At 50.8% G+C, this 21,167-nt stretch overlaps 1 protein-coding gene across 1 annotated transcript; it reads right to left on the bottom strand.

Moving 5' to 3' along the window:
- Positions 1-11,511: 11,511 nt before the first annotated feature.
- On the bottom strand, positions 11,512-19,203 carry HSPB1 (heat shock protein family B (small) member 1). Its single transcript, XM_035139891.3, has 3 exons — positions 18,752-19,203; positions 12,154-12,217; positions 11,512-11,822 (listed from the first exon to the last, which is right to left on the bottom strand). The coding sequence occupies exons 1-3, from the start codon at positions 19,149-19,151 to the stop codon at positions 11,633-11,635; spliced, it is 654 nt and encodes a 217-aa protein (XP_034995782.3). The 5' UTR covers positions 19,152-19,203; the 3' UTR covers positions 11,512-11,632.
- Positions 19,204-21,167: the final 1,964 nt, after the last annotated feature.

The raw sequence follows: 21,167 nt of genomic DNA, 5'->3' as shown, positions 1-21,167 counted from the left end.
AACAATTAATTAAAACACAATTTTAAAATTTAAAATGCAGCCTCATTTTAAGTAGCCCCCTTTTTTAAGCCCGTCACATGAGGAGGGGCGGGGGTATAAATAATAAAATTATGATGGTGGTGGAATAAGACATTGGAGAAATGTTGTAGGGTATGATATGAAGATCTTTTATCTCACCAGGAACAGCGGCTACCCAGAAGCCTCCACTGTTGCCTAGCAACGAGCCCAAGAGATGCAGGTTTGCGTCTCTGGGCCTGCCTAACAACCATTGCCTTGCCGTCACAGAGAACACTACAGGCGGCATGTGCGGATTTCTCTGGGCCGGATACTTCCCTCCCGGTTTCTTTTCTCCTCTCCCCGCCTGCCCTTTAAAAGGATACGCCCCGCCCCCCGGACAGAGCGGACACAAGGCAGTAAATGACACAATGAACTAACACAATGGCAATGTATTCTCCTTTCTTATCCGGACAAATGCGAACATCCCCAACACACACAGAGACACACAGACCCTCTGAATGAAAGAAAACAAGCATGCGCTTTGTGCGCAAACAATGCGGCTATGTCTGGTGAAAGTTTTCAGCGGGGACGTTTTGAAACCCCCAAACGACACCCTCAAACACTCCAGTAAAAAGCAGGGCATTAGGAAAATAAAAGAGGACACACTACTTTGCAACCACCACCCTGAAATAATTCAAGCCCTGGAAAATGCCAGACCGTTATTGGATAGTGGAAGCAATTGCTTGCTATTTAAATTGGTTGGTTGATGGCATTTACATCCCATCCTTTTCTCCCAAAGAACTCAAGGTGGCACACTCCCCTCCTCAATCATCACAACAACCCTGTGAGGTAGACCAGGTTGAGAGGCAGTGATTGGCGCAAAGCCACCCAGTGAGCTTTACAGTTTTGTGGGGATTTCAACCCCGGCCTCTCATGCTTATGCAGGGCTGTTGCTAAGCATATGCAAACCTTTCCATATTATTAATCTCAGGTTTTTGTTTTTCCCGTCTAAAGTTCAGTTCTCTGCACCTCCACATCAATTTCTGTTTCTGTTAAAAAAATAAGAATAGGCACCAGCATTTTAGTCATATACACATTTTTGCAGATCAATTTTCTGTACTGTTAGGCATTTCCGTATGTTTTCACTAATTGTGCATTTTTATGAAAACTTTACCAATGGCCCATTGAGTCCAGCATCCTGTTCTCGCAGTGACCAAACAGATGCCTGTGGGAAACCCGCAAGCAGGATTTGAACTCAAGAGCACTCTGCCCTCCTGCGATTTCCAGCAACCAATATTCTTTTGTCTGGCTTGAACTTTCCAACATTCACCTTCATGGGATCTCCATAAACTCTGATGTTATGAAAGACGGAGGGAAAAAAAGCTTTTACTCTATCCACTTTCTCCATAAACCTTCACCATGTCAGCTCCTACTCACCTTTTCTCTGAACTTAAAAGGCCCAAACTCTGCAACCTTTCCCCATAATGAAGTTGCTCCATCATTTGGGTGGCCCTTTTCTGAACATTTTCCAACTCCTTTTTGCAGTGAGGCAACCAGAGCACTCCAAAAACGTAGCGGATTTGTATAACCCCATTCCGAACCTGGCTGCCTTCATTTCAGTTCCATTCCCAATTATCCCAAGCATGGAATCTGCCTTTTCCACGGTTGGGCCAACATCTTCAATGACCCACCAACTACGAACCCAAGGCCTCCTTTCCTGGTCAGTCATTAGGAGCGAGGAGGCTTCATCTCCTGTGCAACTGGGGTTTTGAACCAATGGTGTAGCATAGAGGGGTGGGGAGCAAAGGGGCTGTTGCCCCGGGTGCAGAATTTCAAAAGGAAAATAAACCACTTTGAGGTTTTGTTTTGTTTTTTTAAAAAAACAATCTAGCGGTGTAAAAAACCCATGAAATAAATAATAATGGTAAAATATACGACCACTGTCACTGTCCCCTGCCCAGCTTCCCTCTCCCTGCTGGGAAGACCCCTCCCCACTTACATCGCCGCTGCCCCGCCCTGGCAGGAACCATGGGTTGTTGGGGGCGCAATATTAGCCTTGCCCCGGGCACTGGCAACCCATGCTACGCCACTGTTCAGAACCATTTACTGTAGCCCTTAATCATCAAGACACAGGATGGTGGAAGCAGCAATGCTTCTGAATGGCAGTTGCTGGAATCCACAGGAGGGACGAAAGAGCTTTTAGTGTTCAGGTCCTGCTTGCGGATTTCCCATTGAGCCGTCTGGCTGGCCACTGTGAGACTAGATGGACGGATCATTGGCCTGATGTGGCAGCAGGCTCTCCTGAGGATCTTCGTTCTTAATCTTGGTGCCTTGGGCTGCCGGCTTTGTTCTCTCCCCTGTCTCCCCCCCTCCCCGCCCAACCATACAGAGAGGCTCTTCTGTGCCTTTGCAGCAGCACTGACCATATAAGGCCTCGCCTTCATCGCTGGCCTGCTTCTCCCGCTCTGCCTTCCCCCCCCCCCAGACTGGTCAGGGGGCTCCTGGGGGACCGTCTGCAACTTGATTGCACCAGCTACGTCAATGTGCACTCAATGCTTGACTGCGAGGCGACACCTGCGTGCAATTTTAAAATGTCCAGCTGTCGGTATTGAACTGCCAGCGAAATGCTCTGTGTCAGGGGCTTTGAAACCTCCAGCTCTGATGGCCACAGAGGAATGTCTCTGCGCAATTCCCTTTTCACCTGTGCAGAAAAATGCATTCCTTCTAATTTTTATTTTTTATTCTCTTCTGGCCACCACCTTTTTTCCAGAATTGGAAATGGGTCTATTTCCCTAAGATTTACATTTTCCCTAATATAATGCACACGAAAGCTCATACCAAAATAAAAACTCAGTTGGTCTTTAAGGTGCTACTGAAGGAATTTTTTTATTTTGTTTCGACTCAGACCACCAATATGGCTACCTACCTGTAAATAATGCTATTTAGTTTTGGTGGTGGGTTTTTTTGGCCAGGTTTACTTATAAATGCACTTTACACACATTCGTAGACATTACTTAGCAGGAGAACTGCTTTGCAAAATATGGAGAAATGTGGACATATTGTAGATTTTCCTTTTAAGTACAAACTGAATCAAAAAATTTCCCTTCCCTCACACCAATATATTGTTATAGATGGGGTTGGGCCCTAAACCCTAGAAATAAATAAATGGTCAGATTTTGATTATTTGGAGTATATTGAAGGGGAAATTGCAGGCTAGTGGGGGGAAACAAGCTAAGCTTCCTTTCCAAGCCAGGGCCACACCTGGGATGGAGGGATGAACATGACAAAAGGTGCCAATGCCCCATGTAAGAAGAATTCTTGGGCCTGGGCAGGCAGGTTACCAGGGTAACTGTGGGTGAAGTGACAGGAAAAGAGAGTCTTTTAGCAAGGTGTGCTGGGAAGAAGAGGGGAAAGAAAAAGATTGGTGGTCCCATTGATTGGTCCCAGCTCCTGCCAACCTAGCAGTTTGAAAGCACATCAAAGTGCAAGTAGATAAATAGGTACCGCTCCGGCGGGAAGGTAAACACTGTTTCCGTGTGCTGCTCTGGTTTGCCAGAAGCGGCTTAGTCATGCTGGCCACATGACCTGGAAGCTGAACACCGCATGGGCGTACCCAGGAACAAATCTAGGGGGGGGGGCAAGCCATGGTCGTCCAGGTTGTGACAATTCAGCACGGAAAAGGCGAATGAAACCAAAAATTTATTATATATAATTATAGCAGTGTTTTATTACGGTAGTTATTACAATTATTTGCTTGATTTTTTAAAATTTCTATTCTAATTACATGTCTTATACTAATATCATTTTTCTTGGTGTGAGGGACAGGGGATATCGCGAAGTCCCTCCCCTCCTGAGTTCAAGCCCATCCCCGAGCACAGGGGAAAGCAGAGAGAGTTCCGATTCCAATGGGGGAAGCAGGAAGTCGTGTCCGAGGCTCAGGCAAGGTAGAGGAGCCAGGGTCCCAGGTGGGACAGGAAGGGGCGAATAAGGGGGGGAGACCCATCCCCCCAACTCCGGAATTACGCAGAAAGAGGAGGGGAAAGAGGATGGGTCTGCCAAAGCTTTTGTGTTGGAGAAAGACGCGCCAAAAGCCATTCGGAGGTTCTGGAACCGACTGACCACATCACTCCGTGTAAATAGCAATGACTTCAGCACTGTAAATACGCAGCACCAATAAAAGAATAAAATGCAGAGCTGCGTAGCGTCGTTACTCTGAAGTAGCCCACTCCGGCCACTGTGACAGCAACCTCCGAATCCTTTTTTGGGCTACTTTGGAGTTGCCGGGATGAGCGTGTCAGAGGCGGAGAGATGGCGGCAGATCGCGGAGCAAGCCCAGCAAGAACTGCAGCAGCTGTCGCTGCAGGCGCAGGGGGAATTGAAGGCAGCTAAAGAAGAGACTAAGAAGGTCCAGGACGACCGGCTACAACTTGCGGAACAGGTGAGAGCGCTACAGGAAAGAGAGCAGGAATTAAGGGCGGTGGCGGTAGACCTCCAAAACAAGCTGGATGCAGAGAAAACCAAGGCGGGAGGGGCACCCCAAGTCCAAGTGCTGCCAGGAAGGAGAGCCGGGACCCTAGTAAGCAAGTTCAATGGAGACCCGAGGGAATATCAGGGCTTTGAGACTGAGATTGTGTATGCTCTTGAGCTGCACCACGATGAGTTCCCTGATGATGAGCACAGGGTAGCGTTTATTGTGGAGCACCTTACCGGGGCAGCCAGGGAGTGGCTAAGACCGTTAATCGCAACAAAGAATCCTTGCATGAAGAATGTCAAACTATTTCTAGAAGGTTTGAAAACGATGTATTCGTCCGATAGTCATATGGACCAGACTAAGGAGGAACTTCATAATTTACGCCAAGGAAATATGACAGTTCGCGCGTATTGGGCAAAATTCACCATGCTGGTGCACAGATTGGGGTGGGAACTGGAGTCACCCCCAATGCAAGCGGCGTTCTACTTGGGGTTGCATGAGGAGGTGAAGGATGAGCTCTCGAGAGGTCCAAAGCCCAGTAATATGGATCAGCTGAGCAAAGCGGCTCTGGCGGTGGGGGTGCGACAGGAATCCCGGTGGAGCGACAAGCAAGCAACGCGCGCAAAGCGGGCTTGGTTCCCACGGTCGCAGGAGAAGCCACTCCCTCAACAACCCTTTCAAGCCACGCCTGGGGCCAGCCAGGACCAGGAACCCATGCAGATTGATAGCGCGCGCGCGCGGGCTTTTCAAACCCCAGCGGCGCCAAGACGCAAGGAGGGAAGGGGTGGGAATTGCTTTCTCTGCAACTCCCCCCAGCATCTCGTCAGAGACTGCCCACATCGCAGGGAGTGGCAAGGAAAGGCGGGAACGGTTGTGCCCTCCCCCACTGACGCAGCACCACAGCAGGGAAACGGGAAAGCCTGGCTGCAGGAGACAAGGGGCAGCAGCCAGGCACAGTCAGCAGACAACAGCCCCAGCCCACCCACCCGCACAGAGAGGAGCGGAGCCAGCCCACCCCTCCCAGAGCAGGAGTGGTTCTAGAAGTGACGCTCACGCTCCCAAATGGCTATCTCCTGACGGTCCTCGCCCTAATTGATAGTGGGGCGTCAGCGAACTTCTTCTCGAGAAACTTTGCAGAAGAGCACCAGATCCAGCTTCTGCAGCTGGATTTTCCTCTGCACGTGGCGACCATTGACGGCAGAGAGCTGCTGGGAGGGGCCATCACTCATCAAACCCCCCCCATGAAAATGACGGTGGGAAGGCACTCAGAGACACTGGCATTCAACGTCACCACCATCTCAGACCCCCCCCATCGTCTTGGGCATGAGCTGGCTGGCGCGCCACGACCCCTCCATCAGTTGGCACCAGAGATGCATCACTTTTGGATCGGACTTTTGCCTGGAACATTGCATGCAGCACCAACCAGGGGAGGGGCCTCCGATAGCCACGGTGGCCACCATGCACGTCAAAGGGGGTGAGGCGATACCCAAGCCGTACTGGGACCTGCAGGAGGTCTTCAGCGAAGCGGAGTCCGACCACCTACCCCCACACAGGCCTTTTGACTGCCAGATCAACCTGGTGCCAGGGGCTACTATACCCCCGGCCAAGCTGTACACCATGTCAGACCAGGAACTGGAGGATCTGCGCGCTTTCATCGACAAGAACCTCAAGCGGGGGTTCATCAGAGAAAGCAAGGCAGCAGGGGGCAGCCCAGTCTTCTGGGTGGACAAGAAAGACACGCAACAGCGCCGTCTTGTGGTGGATTTTAGACGGCTGAATTCAGTGACAGAGCCAGTGGCTTTCCCCATGCCCAGAGTGGACGATCTGTTGACAGCAGCGCGCAGGGGCAAGATTTTCACCAAGCTAGACCTGAGGGGGGCGTACAACTTAATCAGGATCCGGGAAGGCGATGAATGGAAAACCACGATGTTCACGCCTCTGGGCTCTTTTGAATATCTGGTGATGCCCTTCGGGTTGCAAGGGGGCTCAGCATGCTTCCAGGCCTTCATGCACCACGTCCTGGGGTCCCTCCTCTTCAGGAAATGCTTGGTCTTCCTGGATGACATCCTTATCTATTCCGATGACCCAGTGCAGCATGTGAAAGATGTCAGGGAGGTGTTGCAGCGCCTGAAGGAGAACCACCTGTATGTGAAGCTGGAGAAGTGCAAGTTTCACACCAAGGAGGTGGACTTCCTGGGCTACAAGCTGTCAGACAAGGGGCTGGCGATGGACAAGGACAAGGTGCAGGCCATCCTGGACTGGCACAGCCCCAGGACGCGCAAAGATGCCCAACGCCTACTAGGCTTCGCCAACTTCTACAGGAAGTTCATCAAGAACTTCTCTCGCGTTACGGCTCCCATCACTGACTGCCTGAGAGGCAAGCAGAAGTTCAGGTGGACACCAGAGGCGCAAGCAGCGTTCGAAAGCCTCAAGAGGGTGTTCGCCTCAGACCAGAACCTGTTCCACGTGGTTCAGGACGCGCCCCTACGCGTGGAGACAGATGCTTCTGATAAAGCTGTGGGCGCCATTTTGTTGCAACTGGACGCCAACAGAGAGTGGAGACCCTGTGCCTTCTTCTCCAGGAAGTTGACCCAGCCAGAGCGAAACTACACGGTGTTTGATCGGGAACTTCTTGCGATCCACGCTGCGTTCCAGCACTGGAGACACTTCCTGGTGGGCGCCAAGCACCCCATCCAGGTGTGCACAGACCACAAGAACCTGGAGTTCTGGAGAACTGCCAGGGTGCTCAACCAGCGGCAGATACGGTGGGCAGAGTTCTTCTCGAACTTCAACTTCTCCATACACTACATCCCGGGAGAGCAGAATGTCAGGGTGGATGCCCTCTCCCGCAAGCCAGAGTACATGGAGGAGGAGGCGCCACCGGCACCCAGACACATTTTCCCCCCGTCAGCATGGTCCTGCGGAGCAGCAGTGGTGAGCGAGGCGGAAATCACAGCACTGACGGCAGCGGATGAATTTGCCAACCGCATCTTCAGAGAACTGAGAGGGGGGGGGAGCAGGCAAAAGACTTTGCAGAACGCAGGGGGCTGCTTTTCTACAAGGGTGCACTGTACCTGCCCACCACCCAGCTTAGACGTACGGTCCTCAAGCAGATGCACGACAACCCAACGGCGGGTCATTTTGGGAGGGACAAAACCGCTCACCTAGTCATGAGACACTTCTGGTGGCCAGGGGTGCGGGAAGATGTTAGAGACTATGTACGGGGCTGTGACACCTGCCAGCGGGCAAAGGTGGTCAGAGCAGCGCCACCGGGATTGCTGGAGCCCTTAGCCACGCCACACAGGCCGTGGGAAGTGGTGTCCATGGACTTCATCACAGATCTGCCTTCTTCCAGGGGCAAGACCGCAGTGTTGGTGGTGGTGGACCTCATGTCCAAAATGTGCCACTTTATACCGTGTGCCAGGGCGGTCTCTGCAGAGGAGACAGCCAAACTGTTTGTGGATCACGTATTCAGACTGCATGGATTACCTTTAAGGGTTATTTCGGATCGTGGCCGCCAATTTGTTTCCAGGTTCTGGCGGCGGCTCATGAACCTCCTGCAGGTGGAGGTCAGCTTGTCGACGGCTAGACACCCGCAGACCAATGGACAGGCGGAGAGGGTCAACGCCATTCTGCAGCAGTACCTGAGATGCTACGTCAGCCAGCGGCAAACGGACTGGGTGGATCGCCTGCCACTGGCAGAATTTGCCTACAACAATGCGGTGCACGTCTCCACAGGGGTGTCGCCCTTTAAGGCCAATTACGGGCGCGACCTCAGATCTTTCCCAGAGAGGGAGGGGGAGGAGGAGGAGGAGGGCCCACAGGCTGAGGATTGGGCAGAGGAACTGGAGACGGTGCACCAGCAGCTTAGAGAACACTTGGAGAGAGCCAAGGAAGCGTACAAGAAGGGGGCAGATCGCCACAGGCGACCGGGGGAGGTCATTAGGGTGGGGGACAAAGTTTGGTTGTCCTCGGAGGGCCTTCCCATCAGAGGGAGGTGCAAAAAGCTGGCGCCCAGAAGGTTGGGCCCCTTCACGGTCACGCAACAGGTCAACCCGGTGGCATACAGGCTGGCACTGCCAGAGGACCTGAGGGTGCACCCAGTGTTTCATAGATCGCTGCTGTCGCCGTACAGGGAAAGCAGCAGGCTCCGAGGCAGCGAACAAACCCCTGAGGGAGGGGGGGAGAGAGAAGGCAGGGAGCAACTCAATGAGGCCACGGCCATCCTGGACTCAAGGAGGGGGGTGGGGGGCCTGGAGTACCTCATGGCATGGGAGGATGCTCCACCGTCCCAGAATGAATGGGTCCCAGCCACTCAGATACAGGAGGAATTCCTGGTAGAAGAATTTCACGCCCTCTTTCCCCATAGACCCAAGCCCTGGCACATGGAAAGGGAGGGGGAGGGGGAGGAAGCACGGGAGAGCAGTTCACCATGGCGCTGGGAAGCGGAGTTTGAGGAACCAGAGGATGAGGTATGGGTGTCACCGAGATCCACCCAGTCAGAGGAAGGAGCAGATTGGCAGAACATTTTTACCCCTACCAGCTCTGACGCCACGGACTTTTTGGGATTCCCGTCCTCCCAGGCGGAAGGGGGGGGCTCGCAGGACTGGGGGGAGGTGTTCACACCAACGGGCTCGGAAAGCACTGAGTTCTTAGGCTTCCAGTCGTCACCGACACCTGGGGGGGACCTGGGGAGGGGTGAAGGAGAGCTTGGGAGGGGGGTGGATGTGAGGGACAGGGGATATCGCGAAGTCCCTCCCCTCCTGAGTTCAAGCCCATCCCCGAGCACAGGGGAAAGCAGAGAGAGTTCCGATTCCAATGGGGAAGCAGGAAGTCGTGTCCGAGGCTCAGGCAAGGTAGAGGAGCCAGGGTCCCAGGTGGGACAGGAAGGGGCGAATAAGGGGGGGAGACCCATCCCCCCAACTCCGGAATTACACAGAAAGAGGAGGGGAAAGAGGATGGGTCTGCCAAAGCTTTTGTGTTGGAGAAAGACGCGCCAAAAGCCATTCGGAGGTTCTGGAACCGACTGACCACATCACTCCGTGTAAATAGCAATGACTTCAGCACTGTAAATACGCAGCACCAATAAAAGAATAAAATGCAGAGCTGTGTAGCGTCGTTACTCTGAAGTAGCCCACTCCGGCCACTGTGACACTTGGGTTAGAAGAAAATGTTGAGGTTTGTTTGGTGCGGCCTTTTTACGTACCTGGACTAAACAAACCGGCAGTTGTGTGGTATAGTAATGCATATACAGTCCTGCCACCATGTACACTGGTTAAAGCAGACTACTGTGCTACACAAACTCTTCACCGGGAACAAAACTGAATTCAATAACCACATCTTTTAAAGATGTAGGAAAATTAAGGAGTACTCTCACCGGAAGAGAGTATGGTAGGGTGCCCCTCTTTCCCTCAGAAAATGTTGAAGATTATGGTGTTAAGCGACCCCCAAGCTACATCTCCTCCTGGTGGTCATCTAGTCCCACCCCCTGTAATGCAAGAACATGCACCTATCCCATATGGGGATTGGGCCTGCAAAAATTGGGCTTTATCAGCACTACTATCCTGCCAACCAATAATATGCAGCTTGCCCAAACGGGGATTGAACCTGCATCATAGGGGTTATCAGCACTATTATCCTGTCAACCCAGGAATAGTACCTCAAAGTTTTGATGGGACCCTGGGGGTCATCTAGTCCAACCCCCTGTACCGCAATTATACAGCTTTCTCATATGGTGAAAGAGCCATTGCCAAAACAAATCTGATAAAAGGGGCCCGAGGCTATGCACAAAGAGGGGGTAGGGTAGGGTAGGGTAGGATTAGGGTAATTTAGCTGCTGGCTACAAACTGCCAAGCCCCTAAGCAGCAGTTCAGCCCAACACAGAACTGCACGGCAATCAGGGAAACAAAGAAACTAGGATTAGAGTGATTTAGCTGCTGGCTAGAAAGGGACTTAGAGGCAACCTTTACGATGCAAAAACCAACAGAGGTGACCCAGCAATCCTTTCCTGTCCCAGGGAATGGTCCACACTGAGGATGAACACTGCAACTCCGCTCTCCACTGCCGGCTGGTTTTTTTTTTTTTTGCTGCGTGGGAGCTTCCCCCCTTTTTTTTGCTTCTCTAGGGAGGGGCAGCTGCACCCCCCTGCCCCATGCTGGGTACACCCATGGAACACCGGCTCCCTCGGCCAGTAAAGCGAGATGAGCGCCGCAACCCCAGAATCGTCCACGACTGGACTTAACTGTCAGCGATACCTCTTCCTTTACCTTTACCTGCCCCCTTTCTGCAGATGTTATATGTAGTTGGTGAGCTCCATTCAGCCCGGTGGGCTTCAGGTTCATTCCCCACATTCTGGTTTCCTCACATGGAAAGAATTCTCCGTGAGCATGGAAAAGGGTTTGAGCCACTGAGTTGTAGAGGGTGGGCCTGCTCCCTGGAGGGGTCGCCTAGCAACTGTGCAACCCAGCCAGGGATGACCAATACTTATGAATGGGGTTGGTCATTGATGCATTGCCCAAGAATAATAATAATAATAATAATAATAATAATAATAATAATAATAATAATTTTATTATTTATACCCCATCCACCTGGCTTAGTTTCCCCAGCCACTCTGGGCTGGTTACAGCACATTAAAAAATGTGACATTAGACATTAAAAAAATTAAATTAATTAAATTAAATTAAAATAAATTAATTAAATTTAAATTAAATTTAAATTTTTTTAAAAAAATTAAAAAATGTGACATTAGACATTAAAAATTTCCCTATACAGGGTTGCATTCAGACGTCTTCTGAAAAGGACCAAACTGTGGGGTGCTGATGTGCATCAGATCTGTGAGCTTGGTTTTGCATGCTTTGAAACATGTACTTGCTAGTGATAATTATTTTTATATGCCCCATGCATCTGACTGTCAGTTTTGAAGGCCTTGGTTCTTAGTCCACACGGATGCCTGTTAATCAGCCGACTCCCACCAGGACCCCAAACACAAAAACGAGACGATTCAAAGTAAATAAAAAAATAAAAAAAAACCATACGTGGAGTTTTTAAAAAACCACAACTTTATTTGTGGCGCTGTTGCAGAGGTCTCTGTCTTTACAAAAAAGGGGATACAGGAGGGTCTGCCCGTTTTCGAAACCCGGGTGGTAAACTCCCACCCGGCATTTACACCTTGGGAGCCTCTTCCAGTTTCTTGGCTCCTGACGGGGTGATTTGGGCGTGCGCCTCGAAGGTCACAGGGATCTGGATTTCGGCAGACTGAATGGCCGGCTTGGGCAAAGGAGCCTCTATCGTCAACATGCCATCAGGGGAAAGGGAAGAGCGGACCGCAGCAGGGTCAATGCCAGGGGGCAGCCTGTAGAAGGGAACAGAGAAATGTGAGAGTGGAATGAGGCGAGGTGCCCAACGCAGTACATTGTTATGGGTTCGAGCGGGTCAGTCTGGATGATATCAGGTGGTCCCTTCCAGGCCTGTGACGCTGGGCCTAATGAGGATTAGAATCCAGCAGAAGAGGCTGCTGAGTTGGTCGGACAGATTCCTTTGCAAGGTAATGAGAGACAGACGGCAGAAAGGCTTGGGGGGAAAAATCAAGATTGAGGTTGGTGGGGCAGCAGATGTAGCTTCCTTGTCCTCGGACCCTGAAAAGCTTTGCTTCTTCCCCCCCGCCAACTGGTTCAGCTACTTACGTGTATTTTCTTGTGAAACATCTGGAGATGAACCCATGATCGTCCTGCCTTTCTTCATGCTTGCCTGGAAAAGAAAACGACACTGTCACGGGGCCATCGATACTGCCTTAAGAGATAGGGAAATCCCCCAATACATTTATTTAACTCTCCCCCAGCTCTCTCCAACCTGCATTCTGAAACATAGGATCGTAGCATTGTAGAGTTGGAAGGGACCCCTACTCTAATCGTGTCTCTCTCTCTCTCAGGTCTGGCCCAATGCACCCCACCCCCGCCATTATCTCACCCCCGCAGGGTTTTAAGCCACATGCACCCTCGCCAAAGCAAAACTCAAAAGGCAGGGATGGGCAGGGTGTGAGGGGAGCAGCAGCCAGCAGGGCCAGTGCCCAGCCACCGACGATTTGCAGCAGCAGCAGCAGCAGCCCCCAGCTGGCTTCCACCGGCAAGAGCAGCCACCGCCGTCAACCAGAAACATGGCACTACCATATTGGACTCCTCGGAAACTCCGGGCAAGAATGCTGTGAGGAGAGGGAAGGAAAGCCTGTGGCATCCGACTGCATGCAGGTTTACTTAAGGATGGGGGGTTATTATTATTATTATTATTATTAAGAATTGATGCTTTTGAATTATGGTGCTGGAGGAGACTCTTGAGAGTCCCATGGACTGCAAGAAGATCAAACCTATCCATTCTTAAGGAAATCAGCCCTGAGTGCTCCCTGGAAGGACAGATCGTGAAGCTGAGGCTCCAATACTTTGGCCACCTCATGAGAAGAGAAGAATCCTTGGAAAAGACCCTGATGTTGGGAAAGATGGAGGGCACTAGGAGAAGGGGACGACAGAGGACAAGATGGTTGGACAGTGTTCTCGAAGCTACGAACATGAGTTTGACCAAACTGCGGGAGGCAGTGCAAGACAGGAGTGCCTGGCGTGCTATGGTCCATGGGGTCACAAAGAGTCGGACACGACTAAACGACTAAACAACAACAATTATTATTATTATTATTAAATTCTATACCTCCACAAACAACAATATTCTGGAGATCCCGAGCCATAAGGTGGCTAGATTGGCCTCAACTAGGGCCAGGGCCTTTTCAGTATTGGCCCCGACTTGGTGGAACGCTCTTTCACAGGAGACCAGGGCCCTGTGGGATTTGTCATCTTTCCGCAGGGCCTGCAAGACAGAGCTGTTCCGCCTGGCCTTTGGGTTGGATTCAGTCTGATCCCTGTGTTTTCCTCCCTCATGGTTTGGATTTATGGACTACTTAAAATGAGGCTGCATTTTAAATTTTAATATTGTATTTTAATTAATTGTTTTCTTTTCTTTTATGTCTTATTGTAATTTTATTGGTGTTAGCCGCCCTGAGCCTGGTTTTGACTGGGGAGGGCGGGGTATAAATAAAAATTTATTATATTATTATTATTATTATTCATCTGAAGATTTGCAATGTGCAATTTGCAATGTGAAAACACAAGAACACATACCATAATAACAAGCAAAAACACCAACACACACAGACAGTCCAAAAGGACACAGATTGTTTAATTATCCAAAGGCCTATGTCACTTTCAGGTTCTCATTTTTTCCAACCTTAAATTATTATTATTATTTTTAAAAAACCTCCTCATGGAAATTCATCAGCATTTTAATGTGAATTTCTCTTAATACGCATAAACACCTGGAATTTTCTCTCCTTTTTTGTCCCCTTTGCCCCGTATGAGGGAAGAACCCTGGAGTTGGTACAGTTTTTGGAATATTACTTGGCTGATACAAATGATTTAATAGCCAAGTTCCTCCCCTCTCCTCAAAGGCCTTGGAAGATGGTACTCTCATTTTAACTGCTACTTGTATCTCAGGTTTTCTCCTTGTAGCACATTCTGTTTCAAATATGTGCGTGTTTTACTCTGTGCATCATATGGTATTAAAAATACGTGAATGTTGCATTGAGTGGTGTTGTTTTTTTACCCTCTCTTCTATCTTAATGGGTTTGTTACAGCATAAGAAGTGATTGATTGATGAAACTTTCTCTAATATACCGTACATATTTCTGCAAAGTAATCTTCCCTAACACAATGCTGTTCAGTATGGTTCCCACCCATCCACCGAATGTATATGTATTTTTAGGTATGCTTAGCCCAAGTATGGGGACCCAGGTGGTGCTGTGGGTTAAACCACAGATCCTAGGGCTTGCTGATCAGAAGGTCAGCGGTTCGAATCCCTGTGACGGGGTGAGCTCCCGTTGCTCGGTCCCAGCTCCTGCCAACCTAGCAGTTCGAAAGCACGTCAAAATGCAAGTAGATAAATAGGAACCGCTACAGCGGGAAGGTAAACGGCGTTTCCGTGTGCTGCTCTGGTTCGCCAGAAGCGGCTTTGTCATGCTGGCCACATGACCTGGAAGCTGTACGCTGTCTCCCTCGGCCAATAATGCGAGATGAGCGCGCAACCCCAGAGTCGGTCACGACTGGACCTAATGGTCAGGGGTCCCTTTACCCTTTAACTAGCCCAAGTATATATGCATTTCTTTACCCTGGTAACACCCACTCTTCCAAAATAATATGCATTTCTGCAAACATAACTTGGCTGGAGAACTGCGCTGAAATATCTGGAGACATTCAGATTTGAAAAGGTGGCCTGGTTTGGTTTGTGGATTGCTTCAAAAAGTGCGAATTACCTCTGCAGGCCTTTAAATATGAACTGAACCAAATTCTGCCTCTCATCGCTACTACTGAGCTAGATGGGTGAAGTTTCAGATTTGACATAAACCAGCTTCCCTTTAAAAAAAAGACGGGGGGGGCATATGTTTAAAAAGAATAGATATTTAATGTTTAACATGGATGAATTGCTTAGAGCGTGGTGCTGATAAGGCCAAGGTTGCAGGTTTCATCCATCTCTGGATGGCACAGCTGCATAATCCTGCATTGCGGGGGGAGTTGGACTAGATGATCCTCAGGGATCATTTACAGTTCTACGATTCTAGGAATATCTGTAGGGAAATCACTGGTCACCCTGAGCATAAGCATGCCTTTTGCCCTTCTGTCGGTGCACAGAGAGGAGGGAGCATGAACAGCTGCAACTTTGAGCTTGCTTCCCTCCTCCTCCCTCCTCCTCCCTTTTCCTCGTGTGCTGTGTCTTTTTTAAAAACGGTGAGCCTAGCAGGGGCCGTTTCAGTGCTGGTTTCCCTAAGCCACTCTGAGAACGCCGCCGTGCCTGGTATAAAGCTGTGGGGGAAAAACCAACTAACCACCCAACCTTCACTGCTGCTGTATTTTTCGAGAATTGACCGCAACACCAAACCGAACCATTCCTTCTTCCTTGTTTTCCTGCATCCCCACCCTTGTCGGCTGCAGTGCTGGTTGCCATAGATACGTGGCCACATGTTAAGCCATGGGCCGCAAACATCCATTCATATTTCAGAGGGCGACGAACTGAGATTTGGGTGGGTGGGTGGGTGGACCCCACAGTGATGGGTGACGGCTGCGGTATCAACAGAGCATGAGAAGTGGGGGGGGGGAGCCACAATCCTCCCACCCCAATTCCTGAAAGCGTGGGGACGGGGACTGAGTGAAGGCATGAATAATTCAGAATGGCCTGACAGCAGATTTTGGGGAGGGGGGTCAGAGGTACCCAGCAGCTGAGGGGGTAGGGAAGGAGAGGGAGGTGACAGAAAGGGTGTCTCTGGCGTGGGTGGGGGGGTTAAGGCTGTGATTCCAGGCTTCTCCCCCCACTCCTCCTCTGCCCACGATTCGCCAAGGCGCAAACTTGGCACCTGACCCATCTCATTGATTTTAATCAGGGGTGTAATGTGGCAGCTGCAAGCCAGCTGGATGGGAGGCGGGGGGGGGGAGAAGGGGGGAGGGACCTCCCAAGCTCTGTGCTCCTTTGTCTGCCTTCTTGGGCCACACCCATCTTTGTTCTTTCCGGCCCCTCTGATTGGAGGAGCCTCGCCAAGGGAAAAAGTGGGGAGATCCGACTCAGGGCATTCATCACCCTGATGCTCCTCAAAAAAGAAAGAAAGAAAGAAAAAGCATTTGCCATAATAAACCCAACGGCTTTTAAGGTGTCACAAGACCCCGCCCCCATTTTCTGTAACAGACGAATGTGGCTTTATCTCATTAGCTTTTTCCTTCCACTGTTGGGCTGAAAAAGACTGGGTGTGTGTGATCTCCCCACCCCAACAGGGAGAGAAAAAGGAAACTAGCAAGTTGTATTATTAGCAGTACTTAATATCTCAGTTAAGGGACACGGGTGGCGCTGTGGTCTAAACCACAGAGCCTAGGGCTTGCTGATCAGAAGGTCGGCGGCTCCTGTTGCTAGGTCTCAGCTCCTGCCCACCTAGCAGTTTGAAAGAATGTCGAAGTGCAAGTAGATATGTAGGTACCACTCTGGCGGGAAGGTAAATGGTGTTTCTGTGCGCTGCTCTGGTTCCCCAGAAGCGGCTTAGTCATGCTGGCCACATGACCTGGAAGCTGTACACCGGCTCCCTCGCCCAGTAAAGCGAGATGAGCCCCGCAACCCCAGAGTCATCCGCAACTGGACCTAACCGTCAGGGGTCCCTTTAACTTTTAATATCTCAGTTGGCAGAACATGAGGCTCTTAATCCCAGGGCTGTGGGTTCGAGCCCCACCTTGGGCAAAAGATTCCTGCCCATTAGGTCCAGTCGTGGATGACTCTGGGGTTGCAGCGCTCATCTCGCTCTATAGGCTGAGGGAGCCAGCGTTTGTCCACAGACAGCTTCCAGGTCATGTGGCCAGCATGACTAAGCCGCAGCACACGGAAACGCCGTTTACCTTCCCGCCGGAGCAGTACCTATTTATCTACTTGCACTTGACGTGCTTTCGAACTGCTAGGTGGGCAGGAGCTGGGACCGAGCAACGGGAGCTCACCCCGTCGCAGGGATTCAAACTGCCAACCTTCTGATCGGCAAGCCCTAGGCTCTGTGATTTACAGCCACCCACATCCCTCAGGAAGAAGGTTCGGGTCTTGCAAAACATGAATTTCCAGTGTCATAGGAATGTAGTGATTCTGCCTTCTCCCAAGTCAGACCATTGGTTCATCATAGTACAGTGGTGCCTTGGTTCTCAAAAACCAAGGTGTGGCTTCTGATTGGCTGTAGGAGCTTCCTGCACTCAAGCGGAAGCCACATCAGATGTTCGGTTTCCGAAAACCATTCACAAACTGGAACACTTATTCCCGGGTTTGCGGCGCTTGGGAGCCAGTTTGTTCAACAACTAAGCCATTCACAAAACAAAGTCCCACTGTAGTGTCCTACACTGACTGGCAGCAGCTGTGTACACGGCTTCTTTAATAAGTGTTTTATTATTAAATACCCTCTTGCCTACCTGGAGATTCAATCCCTCCACCTGCCACCTGAGTAGAGTTGAGACAAAAGGCAGGAAGAACCAACAGCACAAACAGAAGATAGGGGGCACCTGGCTTGGCAAAAGTACATGCGAAAAGTATCTAGTGGTCTTAGTGGACCACAATCCGATCATGAGCCAACTGTGTGATGCAGCAGCAAAAGAAGCTAATGCTATTCCAGGCTGCATCCACAGAAGTGTAGTGTCCAGATCAAGGGAAGTCAAAGTCCCGCTCTATTCTGCCTTGGTCAGACCCCACCTGGATTACTATTTCTTAGCTGTAAATCCTGCTTTTTAGGGGGTTAGATGACCCTTTGGATCGCTTCCAACTCTTCAAATCTGTGGTTCCATGAGTGCCATGATCTAGGGCTGCACATTTAGTCTCCGGAAGGCTTGGGAGACATTTTTCAGCATTGGAATCTCAGCAGATTTTGGAGTTCCACATCACCTGCCCTTATGTCCAAAGCAGAGGAGGTGTCTTATCTTATTTTCAGGCTGCTACAACTTTCTTTTGGTCCGTTCATCACTCAGACTCACACACACACACACACGCACACACACTGCCTGGGCTGCTCCAATACATTTTGCCGCCTGAGGCAAAGGGCACAATGGCCTTATCAGAGCTCAAGGACACAATCCAGCCAGGCAAAAATGCTTCAGAGTGCAGAGAGCCAGCGTGGCCTAGTGGTTAGAGTGTCAGTCTAGCTCGGACCTGGGAGAGGCCAGGACTGAAATTCCCACCCCACCCCAACCCTGAATTGGCTTACTGGATGACCTTGGGGGGCCCTCAGCCTAAGCTACCTCAAAGGGTCATTGCGGAATTAACTGAGATGAGGGAGAACCAAGTTTGCCACCTTGATCTCTTTGGAGAAAAATGCAGCAAATCTATTTATCCGTTGAGTAAGTCAGCCATCAATAAATGGATTAATTATTGCATTCATAGCCCACCTTTTCCTCTAAGGAGCTCCAGACGACGCTCCCCCCCCATTTAATACAAACAACAACCCTGCGAGGTTGGTTAGGGTGAGATTGCGTGACTTTCCCCCAAGGTCACCTAGTGAGCTTCATGGCTGAGTCGGGATTCGAACCCAGGTCCTGGTCCAACACTCCAACCACTACACCACAGTTGGGATGGGAGAGTGTGTGCCTTGGGGGAGAGTCCTCTGGGAGCCAAACTGAGGGTTGCCTCCTGGCCCAATTGGGCCTGCAAGCCTGAAGTCCCAACCTCTCAAGGGCTGGCACTTACCTGCGATCTCCACCACACCGTCTTTTGTTTTCACCACCAGCTCCTCGGGTGCAAAATGGTTGACGTCCAAGGCCACTTTCCAGCTCTCGGAAGTCTGCCGGATCTCGGAGATGCCGCTGCTGAGCTGGCGGCTCAGCGCCCTGCTGTATGCTGGGTTGGCGGCTGGGCTGGCGGTGGCGGCGGCGGCAGGGCTGGCAGCCACTGGCTCTGGGCTAGCGCTGGCCAGAGGGCGGATGTAGCCCGGCCAGCTGCTGGTCCCTGCAGGCCACTTGTACCAGTCCTCAGGGATGAGGGGCATCCCAAAGGACTGGTCGAAGAGGCGGCTGCCCCGGTACCAGTCCCGGAAGGGGTCCCAGCTGGGGCTGCGCAGGAAAGTGAAGGGGACTTGGCGTTCTGTCATGGCGAGGCGTCCCGGAGTCGTCCCGAACTGCTTTGTGGAGCCTCTCGACTGTGGAGAGCGAGAGCCGCCAGCTGCCCCTTATCACCAGACAAACGCCTATTTTTGGAGAGGAATTCCAGAGGTCTATTAATGGAAATTACTCTTGGCCGGAGGAACTGTTGATGAATGTTGCACAGGTCCTGACAGCATTTGTCATTTCTGCCCTGTGTGTTTTTCCAAGGGAGGGGAGCGGTGGGATTGGAGCTGAGCAGGATCCTGACATCCCAGATGGCTCAGGAGTCGCTGCCCTTCCTTCCTCTGCCTTTCTTATAAGAGGTAGGGAATCTTGGAAACCTGAAGGCTAAATCCAGCCTGCCAGGCCTCTCATAACCATAGAATCATAGAATTGTAGAGTTGGAAGGGACTCCAAGGGCCATCTAGTCCAGCCCCCTGCATTGCAGGAATCTTTAGCCTGATGTGAGGCTTGAATCCATAGCCCTGAGATTAAGAGCCTCATGCTCTACCGACTGAGCTAAGGACAGCCTGTTGGATCAGGCCAGTGGTCCAGCATCCTGTTCTCATAGTGGCCAACCAGATGCCCCTTTGGGAAACCCACAAGCAGGATTTGAGCCCAAGAGCCCTCTCCCCTCCTTTGGCTTCCAGCAACTGGTATTCAGAAGCATTGCTGCCTCCAGAGCACAACCATCTGGTTAATAGCCATCAATAGCCTTTTCCTCCGTGAATTTGTCTAATCCTCTTTTGAAGCCATCACTGCCTCCTGTGGGAGGGAGTTCCATAGTTTAACTGCACTGCATAAAAGGAGGGCTTTATTTTACCTTGCTTAAATCTTCCAACATTCACCTTCATCTTCCAAAGTTGGTTCTTGCAACTATCTACAAGCCACACCCCTCTGTGCAGGCCACACCCCCTTAGTGGTTCCAGAGCATCTCTGCCTCCTCTCCCTCCCTAGTGCTTTGAGTGGTTCAACACACCTTCCCAGCTACCAGGAGTCCTGGGAAAGGCCATTTCCCCAGAGCACCCGAGTCTTTCGTATATATGTCATAGGAAGCTGCCTTAGAACAAGTCAGAGCATCGCTTCCTCTGGCTCAGTGCTGTTTACACTGACTGGCAGCTGCTTTCTAACATTTCAGGCAGGGGTGTTATGAGTTTGTGGGTGCCAGTCACCTATATTCCTATACAGTATGTATTCCCTATAAGTGTTAGAAGCAAATCAAGCCTGGCTAGCTTTCTGTGTTTGGGTGATCACCTGGGCGATGGGCCATTAAGGAAGCAAACCAGAGGCGGCTCTGTGCCAAGTGGCAAATGGGTGAAGCCCTTCCCTCAACTCCCAAATATCAAGAAGGGCAATGCCTGAGTTGGTGAGCAGAGTTTGCTGTTATGGAAGCTGGAGAACATACCAGCAAGCAGAGGGGCAGAGAGCAAGGCTTTGATTTCTGCTTGAATCCAAGGCTGTGGCTATGGAAGAAGCAGGACCTTGGGGTGTGAATGCTGTGAACCCCTCCATCCTAGGCTCAGGTTGATGATGATGATGATAATTTATACCCTGCCCATCTGGCTCGGTTTCCCCAGCCACTCTGGGCAGCTTCCAACAAAATATTAAAAATACATTAAAATATGTACCCAATAAACCATGTATCCTAAAGACACCACAGTTTCCGCTGTGCCACATTTCTAAAGGGAACCCTTAGAATCTCTCACCGGTAGCAGTTTAAAGAAGCCCTTTCTTTTATCTGTCCTGAATTTCCCAACATTTGGCTTCATCCAATCTCTACCAGTTGGAGTGAAAGGAGAGAGAGAGAGAGAGAGAGAGAGAGAGAGAGAGTGCCAACCCACATTCTCCATGCCAGGCATCATTTTGTACCTTCCTATCAAGGCTCCTCCACTAGCCTTCCAGGAATTGGAGACTCCAACTCCTATCATTCCCAGCCAGCCTGATGAACGGCCAGGGAAGATGCGAGTGCATTTGAGTACAGTGGTACCTTGGTCAGGGGCGTACCCAGGATCAAAACTAGGGGG

The sequence above is a fragment of the Zootoca vivipara genome, chromosome 14, assembly GCF_965207765.1.
Source record: "Zootoca vivipara chromosome 14, rZooViv2.hap1.1, whole genome shotgun sequence".
NCBI lineage: Eukaryota > Metazoa > Chordata > Lepidosauria > Squamata > Lacertidae > Zootoca > Zootoca vivipara.
This window is presented reverse-complemented; position numbering and strand designations above follow the sequence as displayed.

What these genes read in the sequence shown, in the direction of transcription:
- HSPB1 (XM_035139891.3), bottom strand. Translation starts at nt 19,151, where the DNA reads ATGACAGAACGCCAAGTCCCCTTCACTTTCCTGCGCAGCCCCAGCTGG. An exon ending in CGGTGTGGTGGAGATCGCAG is followed by an intron (nt 12,218 to 18,751) that starts GTAAGTGCCAGC and finishes TTTCTTTTCCAG; the next exon opens with GCAAGCATGAAGAAAGGCAG. An exon ending in TGTTTCACAAGAAAATACAC is followed by an intron (nt 11,823 to 12,153) that starts GTAAGTAGCTGA and finishes TCCCTTCTACAG; the next exon opens with GCTGCCCCCTGGCATTGACC.